The 26,895-nt window shown below is 32.5% G+C and overlaps 2 protein-coding genes across 3 annotated transcripts; one reads left to right on the top strand and one right to left on the bottom strand.

The window, feature by feature from the left end:
- The first annotated feature begins 1,141 nt into the window (after positions 1-1,141).
- LOC107020161 lies at positions 1,142-3,458 on the top strand. The gene has a single exon (XM_015220461.2). The coding sequence runs from the start codon at positions 1,489-1,491 to the stop codon at positions 3,064-3,066; it is 1,578 nt and encodes a 525-aa protein (XP_015075947.1). The 5' UTR covers positions 1,142-1,488; the 3' UTR covers positions 3,067-3,458.
- A 10,977-nt stretch (positions 3,459-14,435) lies between these two features.
- LOC107018712 (probable WRKY transcription factor 57) lies at positions 14,436-21,270 on the bottom strand. Of its 2 annotated transcripts, none has more exons than XM_015219263.2 (4): positions 20,599-21,270; positions 18,940-19,083; positions 17,990-18,388; positions 14,436-14,763 (listed from the first exon to the last, which is right to left on the bottom strand). In XM_015219263.2, the coding sequence occupies exons 1-3, from the start codon at positions 21,045-21,047 to the stop codon at positions 17,998-18,000; spliced, it is 984 nt and encodes a 327-aa protein (XP_015074749.1). In that variant the 5' UTR covers positions 21,048-21,270; the 3' UTR covers positions 14,436-14,763; positions 17,990-17,997. The 2 variants fall into 2 exon arrangements, with proteins under 2 accessions (XP_015074749.1, XP_027773102.1); XM_027917301.1 differs by having other exon boundaries at positions 14,569-14,775.
- Positions 21,271-26,895: the final 5,625 nt, after the last annotated feature.

Here is a 26,895-nt window from a genome sequence, read left to right on the forward strand (position 1 = left end):
ATATGAAAATTTTCCTAAAAAAATTTATACCGAACCAATACTTCAATAATTTTTTATAAAACCATTAAAGATCCGTTAAATCAATAATCAAATAATAATAAATAAATTTTTCAAATTCAGTTTATCGACTGATTTGATTTTTATATACCTTTATCTTTAATTATTATATATTTTTAAGAGACGTATAAAATAAAACTTGACAAGAATTCAGAAGCGGAAAAATGGTGTACAGTGACAATCAAATTGCGTGCTTGTTTGGGGCTAGTGGGGCTATAAGATCTCCAAGTTAACATAGGACACATCAAATCCCAATATGACCAAAAAAATAAAAGAAGTTATTAAATGCAGATTTTTGGAAAATAAATTAAAAAAATATTCTATATACAACCATTATTCAAAATGAATAATAGTATTAACCAGAGTTGACTAAGTAATAAAGCATATTCTAATTTTGGTTTATACTACTTAATTCATGTTGACTTGATAGTCTTAAAAGAAATTTAATTATTGACATATTTTATTAAATTAAATTTACTAATAATTTAAGAATTATTATTTTATATAGTTTAATACTAAAAAGTAGTATAACAAAAAAAAACTGACTTAATTTGTAAAAATGTACAAATAATTTTAGAGTCTGGATAAATAAATTTAAAAACTTTATTTTAAGTTAAAATAACAAAAATTAGTCAAAAATCATAAATTAAAAGTTCCAATTTATAATTTTTGAGTTATTAGACATAACTATTTTTAAGTTAGATCCAAAACACACACATTATGATGTCATTAATCATTTATATTATAATGTCATTAACTCATTTATATAAATTTCTAATAGGAGGAATTAAATTCTAAAATAGTTTTTTTTTTTAAAAAAAAGTCTTGCTTTCATAAATTTCAATAAATTAAATAGATCTTGACTGTTTAATTTTGTTAAAGAACGAATAATCCTCTAAAGATTACACGTTTACCCTTTTTTGTGTTTTTTTTTTGGGCTTATTTCTCACAATTTTTGGTTTCATGCATGGAATTCTCCTTCAACTATATAATAACACACAAATAAAGTGAAAGAAAAAGAGAAAAAGAAAGAGTCTTTGGCTTGTTCTATGGCTATTTCAGTTCAAAGATTTAATTATTTTTTTTTTTGGTTTTTTCGTATGGGATTCTTGAAAAAAATGAACATTTGAGCAAAAGGGTGTTCTTCTTTTGATGTGTTTTTAGTGTTTTTTTCTGTGTGACAGAGTGAGATTACATAGATATGGTATTCAAAGATTCATTCTTTTTGCTGTGGGTCTGTTTTTTTACTTCCCAAAAAAAAAAAGTGCCCACATCTGACTAGTTCTAATAATTGTTAATCTGTGTCCAAGTCCAAGTTTTGAGCTTTTTACAAGTTTTGTTTTTTTGTTTTTGGATTTTTGGGTGTTTCTTGAAATGTGGCTTTGTGGGTATATATGATTTGAGCTATCCTTTGCTTAATTTTTAGCTGAAATGGAAGACAATCAAGATTTGAATTTTGTAGGTGACAAAAAATCCCTTTGTGGGAATTCATTAGGAGGTGATATGAGATCTCATGTAGTTGAAGGAAATGTTGAAAAGTTTGAATCTTGGAGTAGTAGAGAAACTCCCCATCAATCAAAATTTGATGTTGGTAGTCATTCTGGATATGGACTTAGAGAAAATCCCAAGAAAACTTGGAGGGCTGTTGATTCAACTTTTTCACCTTTGCCTCCTCAAGAAAGAGTTTGCCAACAATGTGGTAAAGTGTTTCAGTCAATGAAAGCTTTGTGTGGTCATATGGCTTGTCATTCAGAGAAGTTGGTGATGGACAGTCATTCAGATACTGAAACTGATGATGATGATAATGATGATGAAGAGGAGGAGGAAGAGGAGACAAAGATGAAGACCAGATCATTAAAGACTAAGAGGTACAAGAGACTTGTAGTTAAGCCTTCTAATTACTGTTTAGTGAACAATAATAATAATAATGGTGTTGTTAATTATGGTTCATCATCTGTTTCTGAGATTGATGAACTAGATCAAGAGGAAGTTGTAGCAAAGTGTTTGATGATGTTGTCTAGGGATACAGGGAACTGGAATGGTGTTAATTCAGTTGTTGAGTCTTCTGATAACAATTCTGTTGTTTTGGAGACAAAATCATCCTCTACTGACATGAAATTTGGTAGAAAGGATAGGCTGAAATGTGTTTATAATCAAAACGAAACACCGGGAACTAAGAAACTTAGTGGTTTAGATGTTGATCAAGCTGAATCTGAGAGTTCTGATTCTGGATACTTTTTAGATGACAATACTATAGTTGAATCGGATATATCTGTCGATGGATTCAATAGAAATGGGAATAGTAAATGGAGCACTTCACAAATGAGCCATGCTGAGTCTGGGGTTGATAAGGGCAAGGGGTTAAACAGAACCAAGAAATATCCAATAGAGTCGAGGAAGGATATAACCGCGGAATGTGACTATGATGATTACGCGATAGCTTCATATATAGATAAATGTGAACCAAGAAAGAGAATGAAGGATAGTTCTTATCATCCAGAATTAGGGAACAAGTCTGTTAAGAAAATAAAGCTCGGTCCTAAAAGTTCCGAAAGATGCAATGCTATTCAAAAGAAGAAGTATGAGTGCTTGAACTGCAAGAAGAGTTTTAACTCTTATCAGGCTCTTGGTGGACATAGACCATGTCATAAAAAGGCCAACGCCTATCTCGAGTCAATAAATGGAACTGGTGAAAGTAGTGTCGATGACAAGAATAGAGAGACATTTAGCAGTAGAACACCAGCTTCTACTGCTAAAGATCAGTCTTACAATCCTGAGAAAACGATTAAGCCTAAGAAATCCCAAAGGCACGAATGCCCATTTTGTGACCGTGTTTTCAAGTCTGGTCAAGCTTTAGGTGGCCACAAAAGATCTCATTTTATCGTTGGAACTGAACAGAACATGAATCGATCTTCAGCAGTCAAGAAAGTCGATGATTTACTTGATCTTAATCTTCCTGCTCCTCTTGATGATGACGATGATGAGCATGCACACCTCGTGTCTTGGTAGTTGGTGATAAACAAGGTTACAAGATGCTCGAGCATTTGGCAACGAGCTCGTTTCCAGATTGACAGAGACAATGGCAGAATGTATAGGCAACTTAGCAGGCAGAGTTGCTTCACTGTTTTGATACCATAAATATAGTAGTTTTCATTCTTGCTTATCAGTTGAAAAGAACCTCACAACATTTCAGTCTAATTTTTGGCATATCCAAACCATATGCTTAGATTTTAGCTGGTTAAAAATATTCATTTCTTTAGCTTTGAGACATTCAGATTATATCTGTCTTTTCTTTTTTCATTAGCTTTATTCGAAAAGCCTAGTGATATCTTTGGTTTTGCCATTTGAAGAAGCTTATTATCTCTGTTGTGTACTTCTTGATGAAATTGTTATTCACAAAGTTACAAAGTTCACCAAATTCACCATCTTCACTTAAGACGCTATCATATCAACACTAATACACCAGATATCCCATCAAAACTCCGAAGTTAAGCAAGCTTGGATAAGAGTAGTACTAGAATGCACGACCCCTAGAAAGTTCTCGTGTTGCATCCCTCCTTCAACACTTATGCGATTATACTGGTTATGTTGTTACACCAACATCACATATAGCAAGTGCAAGTAGCAATGTTCAACCACACTAACACAAGATTTATGATTGTTTTTAGTTTAAAGTGGAAACAAGTAATAATAATAGTCAACTACTTAAACATAAACCTTACAAAATTGTTTTAACATCTTAATTTTTGGAACACCTCCCTTACTTATTCGAGTTAATTTTACGTATGATCAATGAACTTAAACTAAAGTAACAAATTGATTTTTTAACTCAGTTAAATTTCTGACATCAGATTTTGACATGTAACTAGTCAAGTTTACCTATTCTTTTTCTAGTAAAAAAAAATTAAAAAATTATTGGTTGAGAAATTTAAGGAGCACAAAAGTAGGAAATGGAGGTAAATGCATAATTTGTGGTTGTCCACTAATTTTTACTGTAATATTAATAGATCTCATCAAAACTTAAGAAGAGCTTCAAATATTAGCCTAAAAGTAAGCTAATTATTTTTATTTATATACATTAAGTTTGGTAATTATTCAGATGCTTTGTATAAAATTCAACTCATCAAGTAAGGTGTTTGATTATAGACAATCCTATATAAATAGAATACACTAAATTTATGAGTTGGATTTATATATTATTTTATATAAAACAATTAAAGGGAAATTACGGAAATACACATTGTTTCACTTATTTCTCTTATCCCCTATTACTTTTAAAAATCTCCAAAGTCCCTTATTTCTTTAATGTATTTGAGCTGCATATGAATATATATGAACCGATATTTAATGTATCCAAGTTACCTATTATAAATTCGAACTATAATGTATCCGAACCGATATTTAATGTATCCAAGTTACCTATTATGAATTCGAACTATAATGTATCCGAACTAATATTAATGTATCTAAGTCAGTATTTAATGTTTCTGAGCTATATTTATGTATCGAGACAGTATTTAATGTATCCAAACTTTAATTATTGTATCCATTTTTTAAAATTTTTTAAAAGACTAACGTAATTAGAAACTTATTTCTAGATAACTACTACCACATAATTCTAACTAACAATCAAACTATTTCTTTGTTCCTCTGTTCTGCAAAATCAGTTGGGCCTTTTGTACCAAAAGGGAAAAAAGTGCCCACTAAGTTCTTTTATGTTTGTTTGATGGATCAACTAACCACCCAATAAAGTACTCACGAGAAAGGAGTGTACAAAATCAAATCGAAAATCAGATTAAATCGCAAATCAAGTCAAATAAAAGAAGATCAATTAGTAGTTTGGTTTACTTGGTTTGATGTTGAAAAAAAATCCGATTATATTTGGGTTGGTATGGTTTCAACTAAAAAAAACAAATCGAGACCAAACCATTCCGGCATTATATATATAATTTTTAAAATTTTATTTTATATCTAAAATACTTACTTTATATAATTTTTAAATATTTTTTATACGTTTTCATAGTTTTTATCTTTTAATATATTTATTTCTTGTTTGAAAGTTAAAATTCTTAATGATTCAATAAAAGTTATAGTCCGTACATATAATAAAGTTTAAACAAAAATAAAATTAATAGTAATGCAAAAAGAAAATCATTTCAACACTAAGAATGACAATAATATTGAATATTTGTTTTTAAGTTTTACATAGGTTTAGACAATTAAAATACATAATCTACTTTTACTTTCTTTTAATATTTAGTCATGTAACTAATATTTATTAAACTTAATTTAGCATGATTTAGTACTTTTAAATTATGATCAATTTTATTATAAATGATTAAGCATTTGATCCAAAAACACCAATAAAAAAGTGTTAAACCTTGTGTGGTGTGTAAAAAATGGTTTTGCAAAACCGGAGTTAAAAAAGAAATGCATGAATGAGCATTTTCTTTATCAGCAATATATAAAGTAGCTAAACTTTTAACGGATAACATAAATGAGCCTTTATTAATAATTCGATGACATATTTGAGTCTTTTCCTTTTTGACAATGATAAGAGTAAATAAGAGATTATTTTGATGGTGAACTAATTATAGTATGCTCAATTATGCATATATAAATCAAAGATACTATAACATACAATCGAGGCGGCGTGATCTCCATCAATTTGAACTTACATTTAAGAACTAAAATAATTTTTTCATTTTTCATTCGTAAAAAATGAAAAATGCTGAATATGTAAAATTGCAAATTACAAAATAAAAATATCATTCTTTATCAGTTATTCTAAGTTAGTTTGATTATTTTGATGCATCTCTTTTATTTGTGCTTTATTAAATCTTATATTAACTCTAGTGCATATTTTCTTTGACAAAATACTATTCCCTCATGTGACCTTGCAACCTCTATTTTCAGAAAGAACTTTTGTACTCATCTATGGTCGTATATATATATACCAAAATATTTTTTTAATTTTATGATTTTAAACATATTATGTGGAAGTTAAATTTAAAAGTTTGACAAAAAAGAAAAAAATATTCTTCAATGTTGCAAAACGAACTAAAAAAAGACATAATTGTTGTAAATCATTTTGGTAGTTAAATGGATGACCATAACTCCTTGGTTAATCCCCTTCTTTATGAGTAGTAATGTTGTTGATAATGTAGTCAAATAGATGACCATAACTCCATTTTTTGATAATGTGGTCAAATGGATGAGAAGGTTCAAATAACTGAAAATAATGAGAACGAAGATATCTCAATAAGTTATGTCTCAACGAGAAAAATGTGGAATCGAAATAATATTGTGGTGGACAATATCTTTGCCTATAATGTTGCCGTTGAAATAATGCAACAAGGTTAGGATTTTGAACCAAAATCTGTCAATGAATGTTGACAAAGAAATTATTGGCCAAAATAGAAGGAGGCAATTCAAGTAGAATTGACTTCACTTGAAAAATGTGAAGTTTTTGGACCAATAGTCCGAACACCTGAAAGTGTCAAGCCAGTGGGATACAAATTGATTTTTGTGCGAAAACGAAATAATAAATGTGAAGTCTTAAGATATAAAGCACGACTTGTGGCACAAAGTTTTTCGCAAAGGCCTGACATTGATTATATGGAGACATATTCTCCTGTAGTGGATGCAATTACCTTCAGGTATCTAATAAATCTGGCAGTTCATGGAAAGCTTGAAATGCGTCTAATAGATGTTGTCACAACCTATTTATATTGCTCATTGGACCACAATATTTTCATGAAAGTTCTTAAAGCATTCAATGTGCCTGAAACATATAAAAATTCGCAAAAAGTTGTTCGATAAGGCTTCAGAAATCCTTATATGGATTAAAACAATCAGGACGGATATGGTACAATCGTCTTAGCCAACTTTTGCTAAAGGAAGGGTACAAAAATGATCCTATTTGTCCTTGTGTTTTTATTAAAAGGTTTGGATATGATTTTGTTATAACAGATGTGTATGTTGATGATTTAAATATCAGTGACACTCCTAATGAGCTTTCAAAAGTTGTTGAATGTTTAACGAAAGAATTTGATATGAAAGATCTTGGTAAGACAATTTTGTCTTGGCCTACACATTTAACATTTGAAAAATGGAATATTTGTCCATCAATCAACATACACATAAAATGTTTTAAAGCGATTTTACATGGACAAATCACATCCATTGTACCCTGATGATTGTGAGATCGTTTGACATACATAATGATCCATTTCGACCTCAAGAAAATGATGAAGAGCTTCTTGGTGATGAAGCTCCATATCTTAGTGCTATTGGGGCACTAATGTATCTTGCCAATAATACTCTACCAGATATCTATTTTGCAGTAAGTTTATTGGCAAGATTCAGCTCGGACCTTACAAAGAGAGATAGGAATGGAGTCAAACATATACTTAGATATTTTTGTTATGCGGAATTCGAGATAATACGAGAAAATATAAACGCTAAAAACAAGACAACAGATTTACGTGGTTCACCAATAAATTGGCTACGTCCACGGGAAGAGGGAGAGCAGTTTTATTAAGGAGAGGCAAGAACAGAATTACAGAATAGGGTTTGCCATAGCGTCTATATATAGTGCTAAGCTATGCCCTAACAGGCTTGGGCCCAACATACAGAATTGACAGATAATTAAGGGCCCAATACAACAACATTGTATACCGTCGGGCCGGGGGCGTCTCCGCCCCCCCGGACCCCCAGGCCAGGGGGCGCGTCGTTTCTGTTTGTAACGGGTCCAATTCAAGGCATTCAACAAATCTCCACCTTGACTTGAATTCTCCAAACAGATTCTTCAGACGCACTATGATAGTGCCAGGCCTCCCCCTCTTCCTCAGAGTTGCCCCGCAGGGCAATTAACAGCTTCTGATGTTGAGCAAGTCCAAACAGTGTTGAAACTTGCTCTGTGGAACCGGCTTTGTGAACATATCAGCAGGATTATCAGCAGTTCCTACTTTCTTCACCTTGATTCTCTTCTCACTTCTCAGAAAATGATACCTTACGTCAATATGCTTGGTTCTCTCATGATGGACTTGATCCTTGGCTAGACAAATTGCGCTCAAACTGTCACAATACACCGTAGCCTGATCATGATGCAGACCAAGATCACTAACCAGCCCTTTCAGCCAAATCCCTTCTTTTGCAGCCTCTGTCAAGGCCATGTACTCCGCTTCCGTAGTAGACAAAGTCACTGTAGGTTGCAAAGTTGCCTTCCAACTGACGACAGATCCTCCAAGGGTAAACACATAGCCAGTCATCGATCTTCTTGTGTCAACATCTCCAGCATAGTCAGAATCAGAATAGCCAGTAACCAAGCACTGAGTATCACCTCCATAAATGAGACCAACGTCAGATGTACCTCTAAGGTACCGGAAAATTCTCTTCACAGCCTGCCAATGTTCTCTCCCTGGTTGTCCCATGAATCTGCTCACTACACTGACTGCATGTGCTAAATCTGGCCTTGTACAGACCATAGCATACATCAAACTTCCTACGGCACTGGCATAAGGGACTCGTGACATATACTCCTTCTCTTCTTCTGACTGTGGAGCGAACATGGCAGTGAGATGGATATTGGCAGCACTGGGGGTATCAATAGGCTTAGATGAAGACATGCCAAACCTCGCCAAGACCTTCTGAATGTAGCTTCTCTGTGACAAGAAAAGTTTCCTTCTCTCTCTGTCTCTAATGATCTCCATCCCTAGAATCTTCCGAGCGGCTCCCAGATCCTTCATCTCAAACTCAGCACTAAGTAAACCCTTCAGCTTCTGAATGTCATACTTCTTCTTTGCAGCTATCAGCATATCATCTACATAAAGCACCAGATAGATGAATGAATCATCCTTGAGCCTATTGTAGTAGACACAACAATCATATGAGCTCCGAGTATAGCCCAACTTCACCATATAGCTGTCAAACCTTTTGTACCACTGCCTTGGAGACTGCTTAAGTCCATATAAGGACTTCTTCAACTTGCAGACGTGATTTTCCTTCCCTGGAACTTGGAAACCATCCGGCTGAGTCATGTATATCTCTTCCTCCAACTCTCCATGTAGAAACGCTGTCTTCACATCAAGTTGTTCAAGCTCCAGATTCTGATGTGTAACAATCGCTAGTAACACTCGGATGGAAGTATGTCTGACCACTGGTGAGAAGATCTCATTGTAGTCCACTCCCTCTCTTTGGTTGAAACCTCTGGCAACAACCCTGGCTTTATACTTGACTCCTTCTGCTGGTGATATCCCTTCCTTCTTCTTGAAAACCCATTTGCAAGTAATAATCTTTCTCCCCGAAGGCTGTATGACCAGATCCCATGTCTGATTCTTGTGTAGGGACTCCATCTCATCTCCCATAGCGGCAAACCATTTTTCAGAATCAGAACTTAAAATGGCTTCTTTGTAAGTAGACGGCTCAGATGTATCTACCTCTTCAGCAACCTGCAGTGCATAACCCACCATGTCCTCAAAACCATACCTCGTAGGTGGCCGAACTCCAACCCTCCTTGGCCGATCTTGAGCTATACTCCGATGGATATCTGATGGCATAGATTCTGGAATATCAGTTTCTGTCTGTGGCTCTTGATCCTCCTCTTCAGGTTCTTTCAAATCGCTCTCGTTCTGAATGACTTGAAACTCCACCTGTTTATCAAGACTCCCAGTTTCTGACGTAGTTGTAGGCTTCACAATGGTTCTAAGCAGAGAACTTTCATCAAAGACAACGTTCCTGCTCATAATAACCCTCTTTTCTGCTGGAGACCAGATTCTGAAACCTTTCACTCCATCTCCGTAGCCCACAAATACTCCCTTTTTAGCTCTTGGTTCTAACTTACCTTCACTGACGTGATAGTAAGCCGTACAACCAAAAGCTTTCAGATTTGAATAATCAGCAACTTTTCCTGACCACATCTCCATAGGTGTTTTGCACTGTATGCCTGTATGTGGTCCGCGGTTAATCAAGTAGCAAGCTGTACTAACCGCTTCTGCCCAGAATCTTCTATCTAGCCCAGCATTAGAGAGCATGCACCTTGCTCTCTCCAGAAGTGTTTGATTCATCCGCTCAGCTACACCGTTCTGCTGTGGTGTATTTCTGACTGTACGATGTCGAGCAATCCCTTCATCCTTACAGAATTGATCAAATTCAGACCAGCAGAATTCCAGCCCATTATCAGTTCGCAACCTCTTGATCTTCTTCCCTGTTTGATTTTCCATCAAAATTTTCCACTCCTTGAACTTCTGGAAAGCTTCACTTTTATGCTTCATCATGTACACCCAAGTCATCCTTGAGTAGTCATCAATAATGGACACAAAAAATCTGCAGCCTCCCAAAGACTCAACACGGCATGGACCCCAGCAATCAGAATGGATATAATCAAGAGTGCCTTTTGTTCTGTGAATGGCCTTTGGAAACTTGTTGCGATGTAGTTTTCCAAAGACACAATGTTCACAAAACTCTAGGCTTTTAACCTTATGACCAGCAAGAAGATCCTCCTTTGACAGAATTTGCATCCCTCTTTCACCCATATGACCAAGTCTCATGTGCCATAACTTAGTCATATCCTCCTGGTGAACTTCTGACGATGCAACATGGGCTGAACCTGTAACCGTGGAACCTTGTAGAAAATACAAAGTACCACGCATGACACCTTTCAGAATCAGATTTGAACCCTTCCAGACCCGCAAGACTCCATCTTTTCCCGACCAGCTGAATCCCTTGCTGTCCAAAGAACTGAGAGATATCAGATTTTTCGTCATCAATGGAACGTGCCTGACCTCGTTCAATGTGCAGAAGCTACCGTCATGTGTCCTTATCTTGATCGAGCCTGTCCCAACCACCTTGCAGACAGAACTGTTGGCCATCGAGATGCTGCCTCCGTCTATCTGCTCATAAGTCGTGAACCACTCTCTCCTAGGACAGATGTGATAGGATGCCCCAGAATCGAGAACCCACACATCTGAATGATGAGTGTGCTCATCCGCAACTAGGGCAATGTCTTCTTCAGAATTGGTGTCTTCTTCAGCAACAGCAGCAGAAACTGATTGTTTTTCCGATTGCTTCTTCTTCTTCGGACAATCAAATTTCCAATGTCCCTTCTCCTTGCAGTAATTACAAACATCATCTGGCTTTGCACCCTTCGACATCGGCTTATTTTTCTTTCCGCCGTTTTTCCTTCCCTTTCCGCTACTGGTGAACAGACCGGAAGGCTGTATGTCCGTACTTGTGCCGTTAGCCTTATGCCGTAATTCCCTGCTATGAAGGGCCGATCTGACTTCTTCCAGCGACACAGTATCTTTCCCAACAATGAACGATTGAACAAAATTCTCAAACGACATTGGGAGAGATACTAACAGAATTAGGGCAGCATCTTCATCCTCGATCTTCACATCGATATTACGCAATTCTAATAACAAAGTATTCAATTGCTCTAAATGTTCCCTGAGTTGTGTACCTTCAGCCATTCGTAAACCGAATAGACGTTGTTTCAGAAGCAGCTTGTTGGTTAGAGATTTTGTCATGTACAAACTCTCCAGCTTCAACCACAGACCAGCAGCAGTCTCTTCATCCGAGACCTCCGTGATGACGTCATCCGCGAGACACAGCATGATCGTCGAATGCGCCTTTTCCTCCAGAATCGCCATCTCAGGAGTAACGACGGCGTTCTTGTCTTTCGACAACGGCGCCCAGAAACCTTGCTGTTTCAACAAAGCCCGCATCTTGATCTGCCATAAACTGAAACTGTTCCTCCCTGTGAATTTGTCGATTTTCACGTTCAAAGCAGACATCTCGAATTCTCCAAGAACACCGATTAACCGAGAGGCTCTGATACCAATTTGTTATGCGGAATTCGAGATAATACGAGAAAATATAAACGCTAAAAACAAGACAACAGATTTACGTGGTTCACCAATAAATTGGCTACGTCCACGGGAAGAGGGAGAGCAGTTTTATTAAGGAGAGGCAAGAACAGAATTACAGAATAGGGTTTGCCATAGCGTCTATATATAGTGCTAAGCTATGCCCTAACAGGCTTGGGCCCAACATACAGAATTGACAGATAATTAAGGGCCCAATACAACAACATTGTATACCGTCGGGCCGGGGGCGTCTCCGCCCCCCCGGACCCCCAGGCCAGGGGGCGCGTCGTTTCTGTTTGTAACGGGTCCAATTCAAGGCATTCAACAATTTTCAAGGAACCATTGATATGAGATTATTTTTTTTAAATAAGTCCAAGTCAGAAATGATTGGTTATGCAGATGCTAGATATTTGTCTGATTCTGATTCACGTAAAGCTCGATCTCAAACAGACTATTTGTTTACATATGGAGGCACAACTATATCTTGGCATTCAATGAAGCAAACATTAGCTGCTACTTCTTCAAATCATGCAGAAATAATAGTCATCCATGAAGCAAGTAGACAGTGTGTTTGGTTGAGATCAATAACTCAACATATTCAAGAAATGTGTGATTTTCCTATGAAAAAGGATATTCCAACTACATTGTACGAAGACAATGTTGCATGTACAGCTCAGCTAAAGGGATGATACGTTAAAGGAGATAGAACAAAACACATTTCACCAAAATTCTTTTTCACTCATGATCTAGAGAAAAAAGGTGAAATAAATGTTCAACAAATTCGCTCAGTTGATAATTTGGCGGATTTGTTCACTAAAGCATTACCAACCTCAACATTTGAAAAGTTGGTATTCAAGATTGGAATGCGTACTCTCCAAGAAATTAAATGATGTTTGTAACAGGGGGAGTAAATTACGCGCTGCATTCTTTTTTCCTTGACCTAGATTTTATCCCCATGGATTTCCCTGGCAAGGTTTTTAACGAGGCAGCAAATAAAGTGTACTCTTTTGTCCTTCAATAAGATTTTTTTCACGGGATTTTTTTTCTTAGTAAGGTTTTAACGAGGCATATTATCTATCAATGGTCATCCAAGAGGGAGAGTTATAACTCCTTGGTTAATTTCCTTCTTTATAAGTAGTAATATTGTTGCTAATGTGATCAAATGGATGACCATAATTCCTAGGTTATTTCATCCTTTATTGGTAGTAATTTTGTTGATAATATGGTTAATGGATGAGCATAACTCCTACCTTTATTTCCTCCATAATGGATAGTAATTCTCAAGGTTTAATGTAATGTTTATGACACCCTTTAGTATTCTTTAATGTAATCTTATAAATAGTGGTGTTGAGAATAATGTTGATACACTTGAAAGAAAGAAAGAAAGAAAGCTTATATTGTTCCTCTATTTTCTTATATTCTTCCTCTCTTTCTTCTTTTGTTCTTAAGTTTTATAGAAATAATATAATTTTTATTAAAAAAAAAGGACTTACATAAATTTGGGGGCCTAAGGCGGATACCTTATTTCTAAAGGTATTGATCCACCCTTGAACCGAAATAAAATATTAAACACCAAACAAAAAAACTAAAAAATAAAAATGAAAGGAGTAACAATTAACAAATAATAATATGTGTGTACTTCACGCGTGGATGAGGAAAGTGGTGAGAGATATGTACAGAAATTGTGTGTGAAAACGACAATAATAAGATAACGTAGGTTACAAGGAAAAGGTGAATTATAATATAAAGTTTTTATATCATGAAAAAAAGAAAAAGGGATATGGTAAAAGGTAAACGTCAACTGACAATAGAGCAACTTAGAAATCCACGCAATTACACGATGCCGCCCAAAATAATACCCTAAAAAGTAAAATCTACGAAAAAAATATCTACATTTTAACTTGCTTGATATGTTTTCTTTTCAAGTCTTTAGAATAAAAATAATTGTAATACTATAGCTTGATATTTTGGGGTCAAGCTCAGTCCAATATTGATATGTAGAATTAATTATTAAAATTATAACAACCAATAAATATGAAACTAAAAGAATAAATTGAGTTTACGTCTAATATTGAACCAACACTAAAACACAAGCACGTGATATGTAGAAGCCTTTTAGATAATTGTAGGTTTGATATACAAAATCCATATTAGAAGGATAATTTTGTTATTTAGTCTTGATTAGGGAGGTAAAATTGTTCGATGCCATCACAAATATTTGGGTTCGATTTCAAATTACTATATTTTCTTAACATATGTTTATGAAAATTCGAAGGACAAAACTTACATAGTTCGAACCCTTCAGGGTGGCCAGTGATTTTGACTTGAGACTTTCATGTCAGAGGTCTCAAGTTTGAAAGTCAAAACTGTAAAAGCAACGAATTTACTTTCTGGGTCAAGCTCATCGCATCGGACTTCCCTTCTCCGAGTTAAGTTACAGCCGTCTGTGGATCTTAATCCTTTTGATTTTTGATATTTTTTTTGGTAGTGTTAATTGATACATTACACAAATTAAAACAGAAATATAGCAAATTGAGCTATTACTGTCACAATGCCAATGTAATTACAATATTAATTAGGTCAAATGTTATCACCCCCCACCCCACCCCCACCCCCCAAAATGACCAATCCCAACAACAGAAAGTTGAAAAAAGGGTAAACTCTACAATTATATATCTAGAGCTGCTATATATATCCAATGGCTCTCCATTAATAAGTCATGATTCCTATATCATGATCAGCAAAAAATACAAAAATCTAGCTATAGCTAACTTCATATAAAATAGAGGGTTGATTCCAGCTAAATTCAAGAATGACATCCATGCTATATAATATATACCTGGAAGGTTTTTTTTTTTAGGGGAAAAATCATAAAAAAAATGTGAAAATATATTAGATTCACAACCCATAATTATAAAATATACAATATTTTCAGTAAATAAAAGTTAAACTCATCAAATATAAATCCTGAATCATGTCGATGGAAGAGCATACATTTGTCTAGGACCTTTTCACATTTATCAATATTTATTCATCATTCGAAGTCCAATATACTTCTTTCCGTTTAAATTTATTTATCATACTTTTTCTTTGTAGTCTGTTTAAAAAAAGAATACCTCTTTCCTTTTTTGGACAACTATTTACTTCTAATTTTCAAGTGACATGTTTAAAACCACGACGTTGTGGTACATTTGACATATCTTAATTTAATATCAGATTTAGAAGTCTTCTTTACTTTCTTAAACTCTGTACAGAGTCAAAACATGACAAACAGATTGAAACGGAGGAAGTATGTTAAACTAACCTTTGTCGTTCAAAACTCTCCAAAAACATTACCACATACTCGTGTCAAATTTTCCAAAACAACACATGGTTTTTGAAAGATCCAACACAGATCTCGCTAACATTTTTGAAGAGTTAACATAAAAACACAAATAAAAATGAGAATATTTAAAGCATATGAAAACTGTATGATCACACGTTACATAGATACAAAAATCTGAAAGAATATTTGCATAATATCTCAAAAAAATAAATTCAAAGCATATGATCATGTAGGACCACACATCTTAAAAATATGCTTCCATTTACGCAGACAAGCGTGACTTATTCTATTACTTGTGCATGTTTTGCATGAGATGTGTAAACATCAACCAAAGCAATATTTCCCTTTAATTATTTGGCATGCTGGCTAGCTACCTGCTAAGGGAGCGCCATTGCCACCTTCTTTGGTCTCTGATTCTTAAAGCTCTATGGCCAAATTGATGTACCATAACAATCACATATTCGGTTCTTGTCAAAACTAAACCCCACTAACAAAAGGAAAGTCTTTTACTCTGTTTCATTTTATGTGAAGAAATTTAACCAAGACGTTTGTGCAATTGTGCTATGATTTTTGGTTTTAATTACAAGAAAATGTCATTAAGGGAGAAATTAGATAGGAAGATAGTCTCTCTCATGGTGTACTTGTGTTGGCGTTCCATAGCATGGACTTCTTATATGATTCTGGCCAACCCTTATCTCATCATCAATGTCATGGTTTCAGAGCCAGACACATTTCAATTCATTGTTTCTGATGTTGACCTATATTTCTTTTCGTTTCATAAAGAATGATCTGGTTTGACTGGACACGAAATTAAAGAATATAAAAAAGACTTTTGAATCTTGTGATCCTAAATTAAAGTTAGGTCAAATGTATAAAATTGCCCTTTGATCTTGTAGTTTTAAACATGCATGTCACGTGGAAAGCAAAAATTAAAATGTTATCAAAAAAAAGAAAGAAGACATTCTTTTTAACCATACTAAAAAGAAAAAGAGGTCATTCTTTTATAAACAGAGGAAATATATATTATCTATGCTCTTCAGTGTTGGATGTGCGTGTGGGGTGGGTGGGTGTCACACATAGGCAAATAGATGGGAATATGGACGGGTAATCCTCACTTAATGAGCTAACTTTTGGGATCGGATTAGACTCGAGCTTTATTTCTTTATCAACTTGATATTTCTCACAGACACATAAATCAATAAATTTCGTATGAGAAGATCACATTAGAATTTGAATCTGATAATTCATGGTTCTCAAGCACTTCATTAACTATTATGTCAAATATACTAATCATATGTCTCTTTTTTTCTTAAATGGCCCCCCTCTTAATCTTTGATATATATATATATGTCATCCTTTTGAACAGTAGCTACTTGGTAGCTATAGGGCCCCTTTCTATCTACTATACTAGTTTAGCCATGTTATCACAGATCCCAAAATCTGTCACAAGGTTATAACTTTCAATCACATTATAATCAAAGTAATTCAATCGTAACAAGCATTTGTAAATAGTAAAACAATGGATGAAAAGCATCAATCATCAATTACTTCTAGATCATGCATCAATTAGACCATAGATTGTTGCTTAAAACCAGTGGGGGACCAAACAATTCAATATTATTACTATATTGTATTGAAAGATATATTGATACTTTTAAAGAGACAAAGCAAACACCCACAGAAAAAAGGTTGCGGTGGGAAAGCAATCTATGGGAAAGAGACTTTTATATGTTTTAAAACTTTATCAACTTTTCATTTCCATCACTTGGGATCTTGTTCGATTTGACCGGACATAAAAATATTGACAACTCCTATGTCCTATTATTATTTACAAGTTTGGTGAAATGTTAAAAAATATTTATATACAACTAACTTATAGATTGATCTGATCATCCTCCACCGATAACAAATATCGGATAATTCTCTCTATCAAAATTAAACTGATAAGAAAAAATCACCTAATATATATTTGTCGATTAAATTTATAAACTGCTTGGAATCTTTAGTAATCAATTATTAATATGTATTGAATTGTATAATCATTTACCTCATGTAAAACTTTAAACAATTATACACTATAACAAAAACAACTTTTATTGACAATAAATATTGATATTAATAAAGAGTTCTAAAATCTTTATCAGTATTAATTGCATTAGAACCAATTTCGCTAAAGCCTTTAGGAAAATACAAAAAATGTTAATTATCGATAAAAATACATAATTAACAACAATTAAGAATTAATTGTCACTAATAATAATTTTTGATTTAGTAATATGAGATAAACTTTACAATTTAAAAATGTATTTGACCAAGCGAAGCAAGAGATCTTTATGAAAAGCTTCCCAAAAAAGCAAAATAAACAAACAAACAAACAAAGATCTGCATGCAGTTTTTACCCCTAAAAATAATAAAAAGTATGTTCTTTAAAGTTCAAACTCTTAAAATGGTCAAACAATTCAACAAAAAAATATACATAGGACCCTTAAATAAATGATAATGTGGCTTAGCTAGACTTCTTCCCCCTTAACTAAAGGTCCTAAATAAACTTCACAAGTAAGCAGCAAACATATTCTGAGTGTGAATTCACAAGTAAAGGCTTGACAGAAATTTCTTTTTAAATAAAACACATACACTTACACGTGTGTAGGCGCACACGTGTAACGATCAAATACTATGTCATTGATGAAATAAAAAAATATATGTAAATTAATGCAAATTAGGAAAGGGAATATATTACCCTTTATATTATCTGCTTCGCATCCCAGGAGGTACAATATCTCCAAGCAATCCTTCATCAGTTGGTTGTTGTGTAGCATCTGGTTGACTTGTTTCTGGCAATCTAATAGGTTCGGGTCCGGTTTCACCAGGCATTGTATGTGATTCAGGTGCAGCGGGGCTACTCATAGGAACTAATTCATGAGGGTATTGAACACCGGATGGATGATAGAATTGTGAGGGTAAAGGTGTTAATTGAGATGTAAATGCTTCGTGATTGATAAGTCCACCTCTAGGAAATCCAACTGTATGGTGACAATGTTGTCCTTCATATGTTGTGATTACAATTGAGGAATCTTCAGAGGATCTCTCCACTCTTTTCTTTACTGTACACTTTGTATTTGTACAACGATAATAACTCCTGACAAGTCATATATATTCATCATGAGTAATTATTTCTAACTTTATCAACCCAGACTACATCAAACTACATCATAAAAACTGAAATCTTTGTGAATAATTATCCGATACCTATTTACTGGTAATTATAATAAAGTAATTCATAAAATCAATCAAAATATACATAACTCGTTAAGATACATGTATATGCTTCGATAGGATATAAGGACATGAATGAGGATTAGATATACGAAAAATACTACCCTGTCCTATTTATTATACCATCAATAGTCAAACAATTTTGGTCCAAATATTTAATCTATCACTTCAAAAATCCCCAAGAAGAAAAGTATTTTTTCTTGAAAACAACTTCCATACTATTCCAAAAAGGCATATAACAAATAATTACTCATGTATATAAGGTAGAATTAAGAGTAATTTAGTTGAGTACATGTACATCTAATGGTTAGTTTTATTAAACGATTTTCTCAATATTGAATTTTGAACCTAATAATTAAATATACTTCAAATAATCGTTAGAAATTCATAAAATTTAAATTCATTCAAACGTACCTTGGAAATGGACTATTCTTAACAGCTTTTTGGCCATATTTCCTCCATCTATAGCCATCTTCAAGATGATCAACTTCACTTTTGGTCATAAATGCAAAGCGGGGCTGCCTGATTCGTTTCTGACCCTTCTTTTTAACCTTGCTTCTGTGGAATATTCAACCTAAAGTAACATTAGGAATGTGATTCCTTCATCATATATTACATAATATATATACTATAGTACTAGAAAATATTTTAAAAAATTATAATTCCTAGTACACTTGCATTTTCTTTATAACTAAGAAACTCAATGCATCATTTAATACAAACCAACCTAGTTTCCAATTAGTAAATCATTGTAATAAACAAAATATCTTTCAATTGAAAAAGAATGGGTATTTATTCTTTTGATGAAGTTATAGACATGAAGAATATTATAAATTGGTTTTATATTTTTGGGCATCCAGCCCCTCGACTAGTTTCACAGAATATCTATCATCTTCGATCACCATATCCAAGACTATAACAGATAGGAAGAAATTACTAGTATTATATACCTCTGATTCTTGTTATATATTGATAAGTAACAAGTTATGTTTATCTAGCAAACTCAAACTTAGTTGAAATTTAGAAACCCTTATAAATATAGTGGGCAGCGTAATACTACTAAACAACATCAAAATAGTAGTACAATCTACGTTGCTCGGACTCTTCAAAAAGGCCATTGTGTTGGATTCGCCAAACATAGTGTATTTTTGAAGAATCCGATACGGATGAAGCATTAAAAGTGAAGAGTCCGCGCAACTGAACTTAATACTTGTTACTTATAAAAACGTATCCAAATTATCTTCATGTTTGTTTGCTTTAAGTAACTCTACCTTAGTTCAATTTATTATTAACGAAATATTAAATGTTTTAAAAACAAAAAACAAAAGTTCACTTGGGCTTGTATAATTAGGTTATACTACAAGCACAATGCAGACCACAACGAAGAGAAATGCATGCAATGAACCTTGAGAGTTCACACAAACCAAAATTCATTTTATTATCAGTAATTTGCACAAAGTATTCTGTATTCATATAAAAACGGACTAAAGGCTATATCAATGACTAATTTTACAATTTTAACAGATATATCACACTAAGATAACTTTATTATTGCTTGAACAGTTAAAAGTTTCCACATTGTACCTATTCCTATTTCTTTCTTTTAATACTAATGTACGAAGCAATGGACCACGAAATAATGAAGTAGAAGAAACTAATTTTGTAAGAGATTACACCTAAACCATTATTAGGGAAGAGTTATCGCAAGTTACTTTTTTATATAAAAAAGAAATTTTAGAAAAATACTTTTCCTTAACAGTTAATTTTAATTATTATTACGATATTTAATTTTAGAGGAAAAAATTCATCCACGCCATTCCCGCCGCAACGACGGCTGTTTTAAAGCCACAGAAAAGTGAGCAAATACCGAAAAGCCCATCCTTGATGATTAAAATTACGATAATACCTCTCTTTTCTCTTCCCTCAACTTGCGTGAACCACTTGACATTTTTTCTACACCTACGTACGGACACGTTAATGGCGTTTTACTCCTTATTTTTACCATTTCAAATCGCAATTAATTACGAATTTAGACACGCTCAGAGAGAAGTCGATGATAAACACATGACTCACGCTGTATCGGACGGCGGTCGAGAGGCGGAGGAGCTACCGGAAGCTGTAGATTTCTCCGGCGGATCATCAGAGCAGCTAGATGAAACAGGTTCATCGGTGATTTTCTCCGTCACCGTCGGTTCAGTAATAGAAACAGAAGCAGAAGCAGAAACAGAAGCAGTAGTAGTAGTACTATTTCCCGCCAAATCCTCATCGATCCGATCAAATCGACTACCGTCACCACCGGCGCGAATATCTCTATTTCCGTCCGGTTGAAAACTCCAGCCGAATTCGGTTAATATACTGCTCTCTCTATCAGTACCACTAGTACCGAAGAAGTAAACATTATCCGATTCATCATCACCACCACCGAGTGACCAGCTTGATTCAGTAGCAGCGCCGGTGAACTCCGCTGCACCACCACCACCAGGTAATGGATCATTATCAACCTGCTTATCGTTTTCATCCATAGTTTCAGAGTGAATTTTACGCGGAGAGAGAAAAAATTAAAGCTAGGGTTTATAGAGAAGGAGAAGATAAACGCGTAAAGAGTTTGGAATATTTAATTAGAAACTTTTTTGGGGGATTTGAAAGCTTTGTCGTGTCAATGGCAATTGGTGAGAAGACACTCAGAAAAATAGTATAGAAAAAAAAAAGATAAGTTAGAAAAAATGGACGTCAACTTCTAAATAGGAGTACTTTGGGAGAGGCTGATATTTAAGTTATCATAAAATTCATATCTTTCCACGCGCTTCATCTCTATGTGTGTGATATCAAATTCTCTCCCCCCCCTTTTCTTTTCAATTGACCAATTTACCCTTGACGTAACTGATATAGTTACTTTAGTATGATCAGGATGTCATTAATTCGAGATATGGAAATAATTTCATACCGTAGAATCATATGGTTTGATTCTAGTTGAAATCCCGCACATGTTAAGAGCTTATTAGTTAATGTATTTGTGTGAAATTATCTTTCCCCCCTTTATTTTCTTCCCCTATACTCCATTGCAATTTACGATGATATGTATTTATAAAATAAAAATATTTTATTCATATTTATTGGTTTATCTTTAACGTAAATGATTATGAGGTTGATGTTATGAGATCAAAATATCACTGGTTAAAATTGTGAAATAATTATGTACAGTAAAATCTTGTGAAATTTGATGTTTTCTAAAACTTCATATACATAATGATGACTTAACGTACCTCTGATACAATCTTTTTGAAATCATTTATAGAGAGAAATAATATATTGAAAACAAAAGATATATATATAATATATATACACATTTTTTAGATTTGATTTCCTTTCTTCTTAAAAATCAATTAAAAAAATTGTAATTATGCGGCATGATAGACATCTATCTAAATAAAAAATGTTTGGCAAAACGGGTAGTTTTTCCATGATGAAGTATCCAAATAACGAAGGGATATTTTACTATCAATCGTATAATATATGATTTTAAAACATTTTTGACCCTTTTGTGAATCTAATCGTGGGTCACTTAGTTAATTAAGTTTTCTTCTTTCTATTCGTGGGACATACTTTTCTTTGCATTACTTTTCAAGTTTAGAGCTTTTATAGTAAGTTGGTACCAAAAACCACAACTTTCATCAACTTACGAGGTCTTTTAGCCTTCGAAAAGTAATTCGAAATATATATTTTTAATAATACGAACAAACCAATATAAAATAAAGTGTCTCATACTCAACGTAGGATAACAATCTAAAGATTAGCTAACTAATATTGCATTTTTAATAAAAAAATTAATTTTAATCAAACCTCGATCTAAAACTCTGGTTCGATGAAAAACTTTTTGATTTTATCCTATTGTCGGTTATGTTAAAAATTTAGATGTAGGGCCAGTTGCCTGTATGGGTAAGCCTACTTTGCATAGGTTAGCTTATTGGACACATCTCCTATGGAGTCTATTGATTCTCCACTATGTCCTTTTTCGATGCATTAACTACGATTCAATTATTTGATAAATCACACTTCAATTATCGTTCGATATATAAGATTTTTCTTTGTGTGAAAAAGATATTTGAGATATAACAAAAATGATATTAATTAAAAATAAGATAAAAAATCGTAACTAAAATGATTGAATATCTAAAAAGGAAATGTATATATGTCTTAAAGTGAATATGTAAAAGATCGATTATGATTAGTTTCAAAAGATATAAAAATATGTTGAAGAAGTACCTGAGAAAGGTTATTAGGCAAGATAAAACACGATTCAGCTTATTAAAGAACATATATATGAGATTATAGAGGATGTAAATTAGGGTGATTGGTTAAAAGATAGTTAAATGTGGTCATGACTCACATTTGTCCTTCTATACTAGGTGATACTATTACTTCATTATTGTTTTTATTCTTCGATTTATGTTATTATTTGTATTTCATTTAATGAGTTTTACTAGCCAAAAACTGAATTGATCAATGTCCTAAACGCAAGCGCTGAACATAAAAGATAATCTTTTTGGATTCTTTATATGATTTGAACAATTCATATCGCTTGAACAATTTTCAATTGATTTAATTCCAAGATTCATTTAATATAATATCATAGTCAGGTAAAAATAATTTATTCACGCTTCTAGTATTAGACAATATCAAAGTCAGACGCCAATATTATAAATAACATTGTCCACACATTCAATATCGGACGAAGTCTAGGCATGTTGGAAATATAAATGGAATCACATATTGAAGATGGATGGGATTATTAGACTCTTTATATGACTTGGTTAATATATCCTTACCATTTTGAGTTAAAATTTCAAAATTGAATTAGGTCCGACATTCATTTAATTATTTACTATAAACAAATTGAAACTCAATGAAGTACTTGTCCTTTTATAACCAATAATAGCCAAAGGTGGTTAAATAATCACTTCCAACACATCCTATTAAATATAAGTTATGCTAATTCAAAAGTTATTACTATTTTACTATTTTTGACACACAAAATGTTTTGCATAAAAATACAATGAATTAAAATACAAAACAACTCCATAAAAGACTATTGAAATTCAAAAGATATACAAATAAACCAATTTGTAGAGTTCCAAAATTTGTTTAAAATTCTAAATTCACCTTTTGACCTATTCTAGCTTATCTTTCATCTCTGTGTTAGTGAATGGTAAAGATTTATATAACTAATCGTTACTTGTTTTTAGACGAAAACATACAAATAGTTGATATCTACATTGTTATCTTTAGAAATTTAATTTCCACCTTTTTTAGTCTTTGATTTAATTGAAGCCAAAAATTTCAAATCGTTTAATTTTTAGTGATAAGTTAGAATTAGCTAATGCATGATATATTTTTCTATTTTTAGAAATAGAGTAACGTTGATGATCATCAATCTTGTCATACTATATAAAAGTTAATTGAGTTTCACCAATGACTTCTCATAACACGAAAGGTTATAAATATTTCTTCACATTTTAATTCTTATAAAGTGCTCTCCAGCTATTTTCAGTATGGTGCTATTTATTTTTGTTTTGTGGATTTAAAATTTGTTGAAAAACAAATTTTTTTTTAAAAATCTCATACAACCCTTGTATATTTGACAATGTAAAAGATAGTAATTATTTATATGATTAGACATTGACTTATCTTGTCAGGTTTATATTTCTTGTATAATTTTGCAAGCTATTATATAAAAGTGATGAAATTTGTTTGGCTAGCGAACGTGGTAATCCAAAAAGGATTGCTAGGGGATGTCTCTTACTCAGCGACGAATCTAGAAAGTTCTCAACAAAAATTACATGATATATATAAGATATTTTTTAAATTTTATATGCATATAAATTCTAAACCTCCTAAATACAAAATTAGATATATGATTAATGAATGAGGAGGTTTAGAATTCATCGTAGATTCCAAATTTATAACACATACATTTTTGTTTTTTGAACCCAATCATTACTTTCAATTTGGTCCTTTTGTTAGTCGCCATATGAACAGATTTATCTAGTTCGCACTCAAAAAAGTATTGGCGATCCAAGAAAATTCTAATTTTTTTCTAATTCTTTTTCTTAAAATAAAATAAAATAAAATAGAAAGGAATTATTATATCCAAATAATATGGAAACAAAAGATTGAAGATTTAATTAAAGAATAGGTAAACAAAATGACAACATTTTCTTGATCACGAGAAAGGAATTTTTGTTGTAACATGTGAGAAATTAATAAGTATTGGTTAAATTAAATAAAATCATATAATAGATGCGCAATAATAATAAAAAGGAGTGGTTCAAAATAAGTAGATGATTTTTAATTTTATTATAAGAATCTTTAGACTTATTGTTCCTCGTGGCCATGACTAATCTTCTATGACGTGGTATTATTCCATCCATCCACAAGAAAAAGAACTAGAAATTGTGTTTATTCTTTTCTAAATAAAAAATATAAAATACCATATTCTTTTTTCTTAATTGTTTTCATTAATTTGAGTATTGTTAATAGAGTATTTCTTGAACGTGAATAGTGGATGGTTTGGATCTTCTTTTGATTATTTGATCGTTAAAAAATCATGCAAACTATTCGATATTTATAATCACTTCGAATTTAGAAAAGATAATATTTAATGTTTTAATCTCTTTGTAAATATCTAAAAGTTTAAGGGAGGTTAGTAATACTGGATATTCGAGATAGGTTATCAATATCATATGCAACGGCGGAGCCAGAATTTTTATTAAGGGTGTTCAAGATTTTTTTCCTTTTCGATAAGTGAGTTTGAATGTTATTTGTTTGACCTAGGAGTTCAATATACATTTTTTTTATTTTAATGCATTAATTTTATATGATAAAAATATATGATTATTGTGTATAAAGTGAAATATTGATTTAACACATGAGTCTAGCTTTATGAAACATAAATCACACAAGTAGGAAAAAAAATTCTTAAGAAACGAAGAAGATAAAACTAGTGTATCGATTTTAGCTTTGAATCTTGAGCACGCTTAACCACTATAAATTAGAGTTTATATCAAGGATGTTCAATATTAATTATTTATCTCTTAAATTCAGAATAGAACCTCTGTATATATTAAACCTAACTTATATTTTCGACGTGAAGATAAATATATATGCAAAATATTATATAAAATTAAGAAATATCATATTCTAAATATGTAACTTAAATTTATAAAAGTCGAACTTATTAAGTTCACATGTTGATCGAAGATCAAACTAGGTAGAAGCTAGAGCCTAGAGGTGGATCTAAATCCATTTAATTGAAGGAAAGAAATAAAAAGAAGAGCTTGATGTCCATATACTAAAAATATTAATTGTAGTCAAAAGTAGATATTAGTTAATTAAGTCTGGTTTTGAGGATGGTTGGTAGTAATTCACATCAAAAACAATGCCCATACCACAAAACAAATTAATTATAGCAACCAAATTGTGGTCCAAAAAACACTTCTTTTCAATATAGTTATGTTTTTGTGATTTACAGATTATCGATTCGAATCATAAAAATAATTATTAATATATGTATTAGAATAGACGTTTATATCACATATCTATGAAGAATATTTATTTATAACGTTACAGGTTCACGCCGTATAAATAATGATCATTACTTGTATTAAAATTGACTGTCTATATTTTTCCATAATATTTTATGTATCAAACTCTCTTTTTCTCTAATATATTATTGTGTATTGGATATTAAGGATGGATTTGCATCCTACCAACCCACAAATAGACGTTTCATGAACAATATATTAAATCACTAAAACCTAAAATATTGAAGAAAAAATATGTCATTGTGGATTGATATAATATAGTTATTGATAGGTAAAATGAATGTACAAAATTTTATATTAGTAGTTGAGTCCTAGCATAATTAGAGGACCCCATTATTAAGATCCCTTAATTTTGGCCTAATTAGTTTATTATTGCTAATGAATACTTATTGTATCAATTAAGATATCCCTGTCATTATCATTATTCATTACACATGGCCCTTCCTTTATCAGTGATTAATTAATTGACAAATGTAATTTCAATTACTATGTCATGAGTATGATTTATAGGTTGAACAATATCTTCTTATATTAAGAAATAAATTGAGTTTAAGCTAATTCTTATTTTACTCTCAGAGTTTGTTTGGTACGAAGAAAACATATTTTCACTAAAAAAGTATATATATATATATATGCAAAGAGCCCTACATATGAGGATATATAGGAACCTTAATGTCCTATATATATATAAGCTATCCTTTTCTATGATGTTTTGTGTGCTTTGATGTTTGTAGTCCCATGTATATGGAAATCCAAATAACAAAAATTA

The sequence above is a fragment of the Solanum pennellii genome, chromosome 5 (assembly GCF_001406875.1).
Source record: "Solanum pennellii chromosome 5, SPENNV200".
NCBI classification, from domain to species: Eukaryota; Viridiplantae; Streptophyta; class Magnoliopsida; order Solanales; family Solanaceae; genus Solanum; species Solanum pennellii.

Coding starts and splice junctions, on each gene's coding strand:
- LOC107020161 (XM_015220461.2), top strand. CDS start 1,489: ATGGAAGACAATCAAGATTTGAATTTTGTAGGTGACAAAAAATCCCTT.
- LOC107018712 (XM_015219263.2), bottom strand. CDS start 21,047: ATGGATGAAAACGATAAGCAGGTTGATAATGATCCATTACCTGGTGGT. Junction 19,084..20,598: donor CGACCGCCGTCCGATACAGC/GTGAGTCATGTG, acceptor AATATTCCACAG/AAGCAAGGTTAAAAAGAAGG. Junction 18,389..18,939: donor AAGAATAGTCCATTTCCAAG/GTACGTTTGAAT, acceptor ATGACTTGTCAG/GAGTTATTATCGTTGTACAA.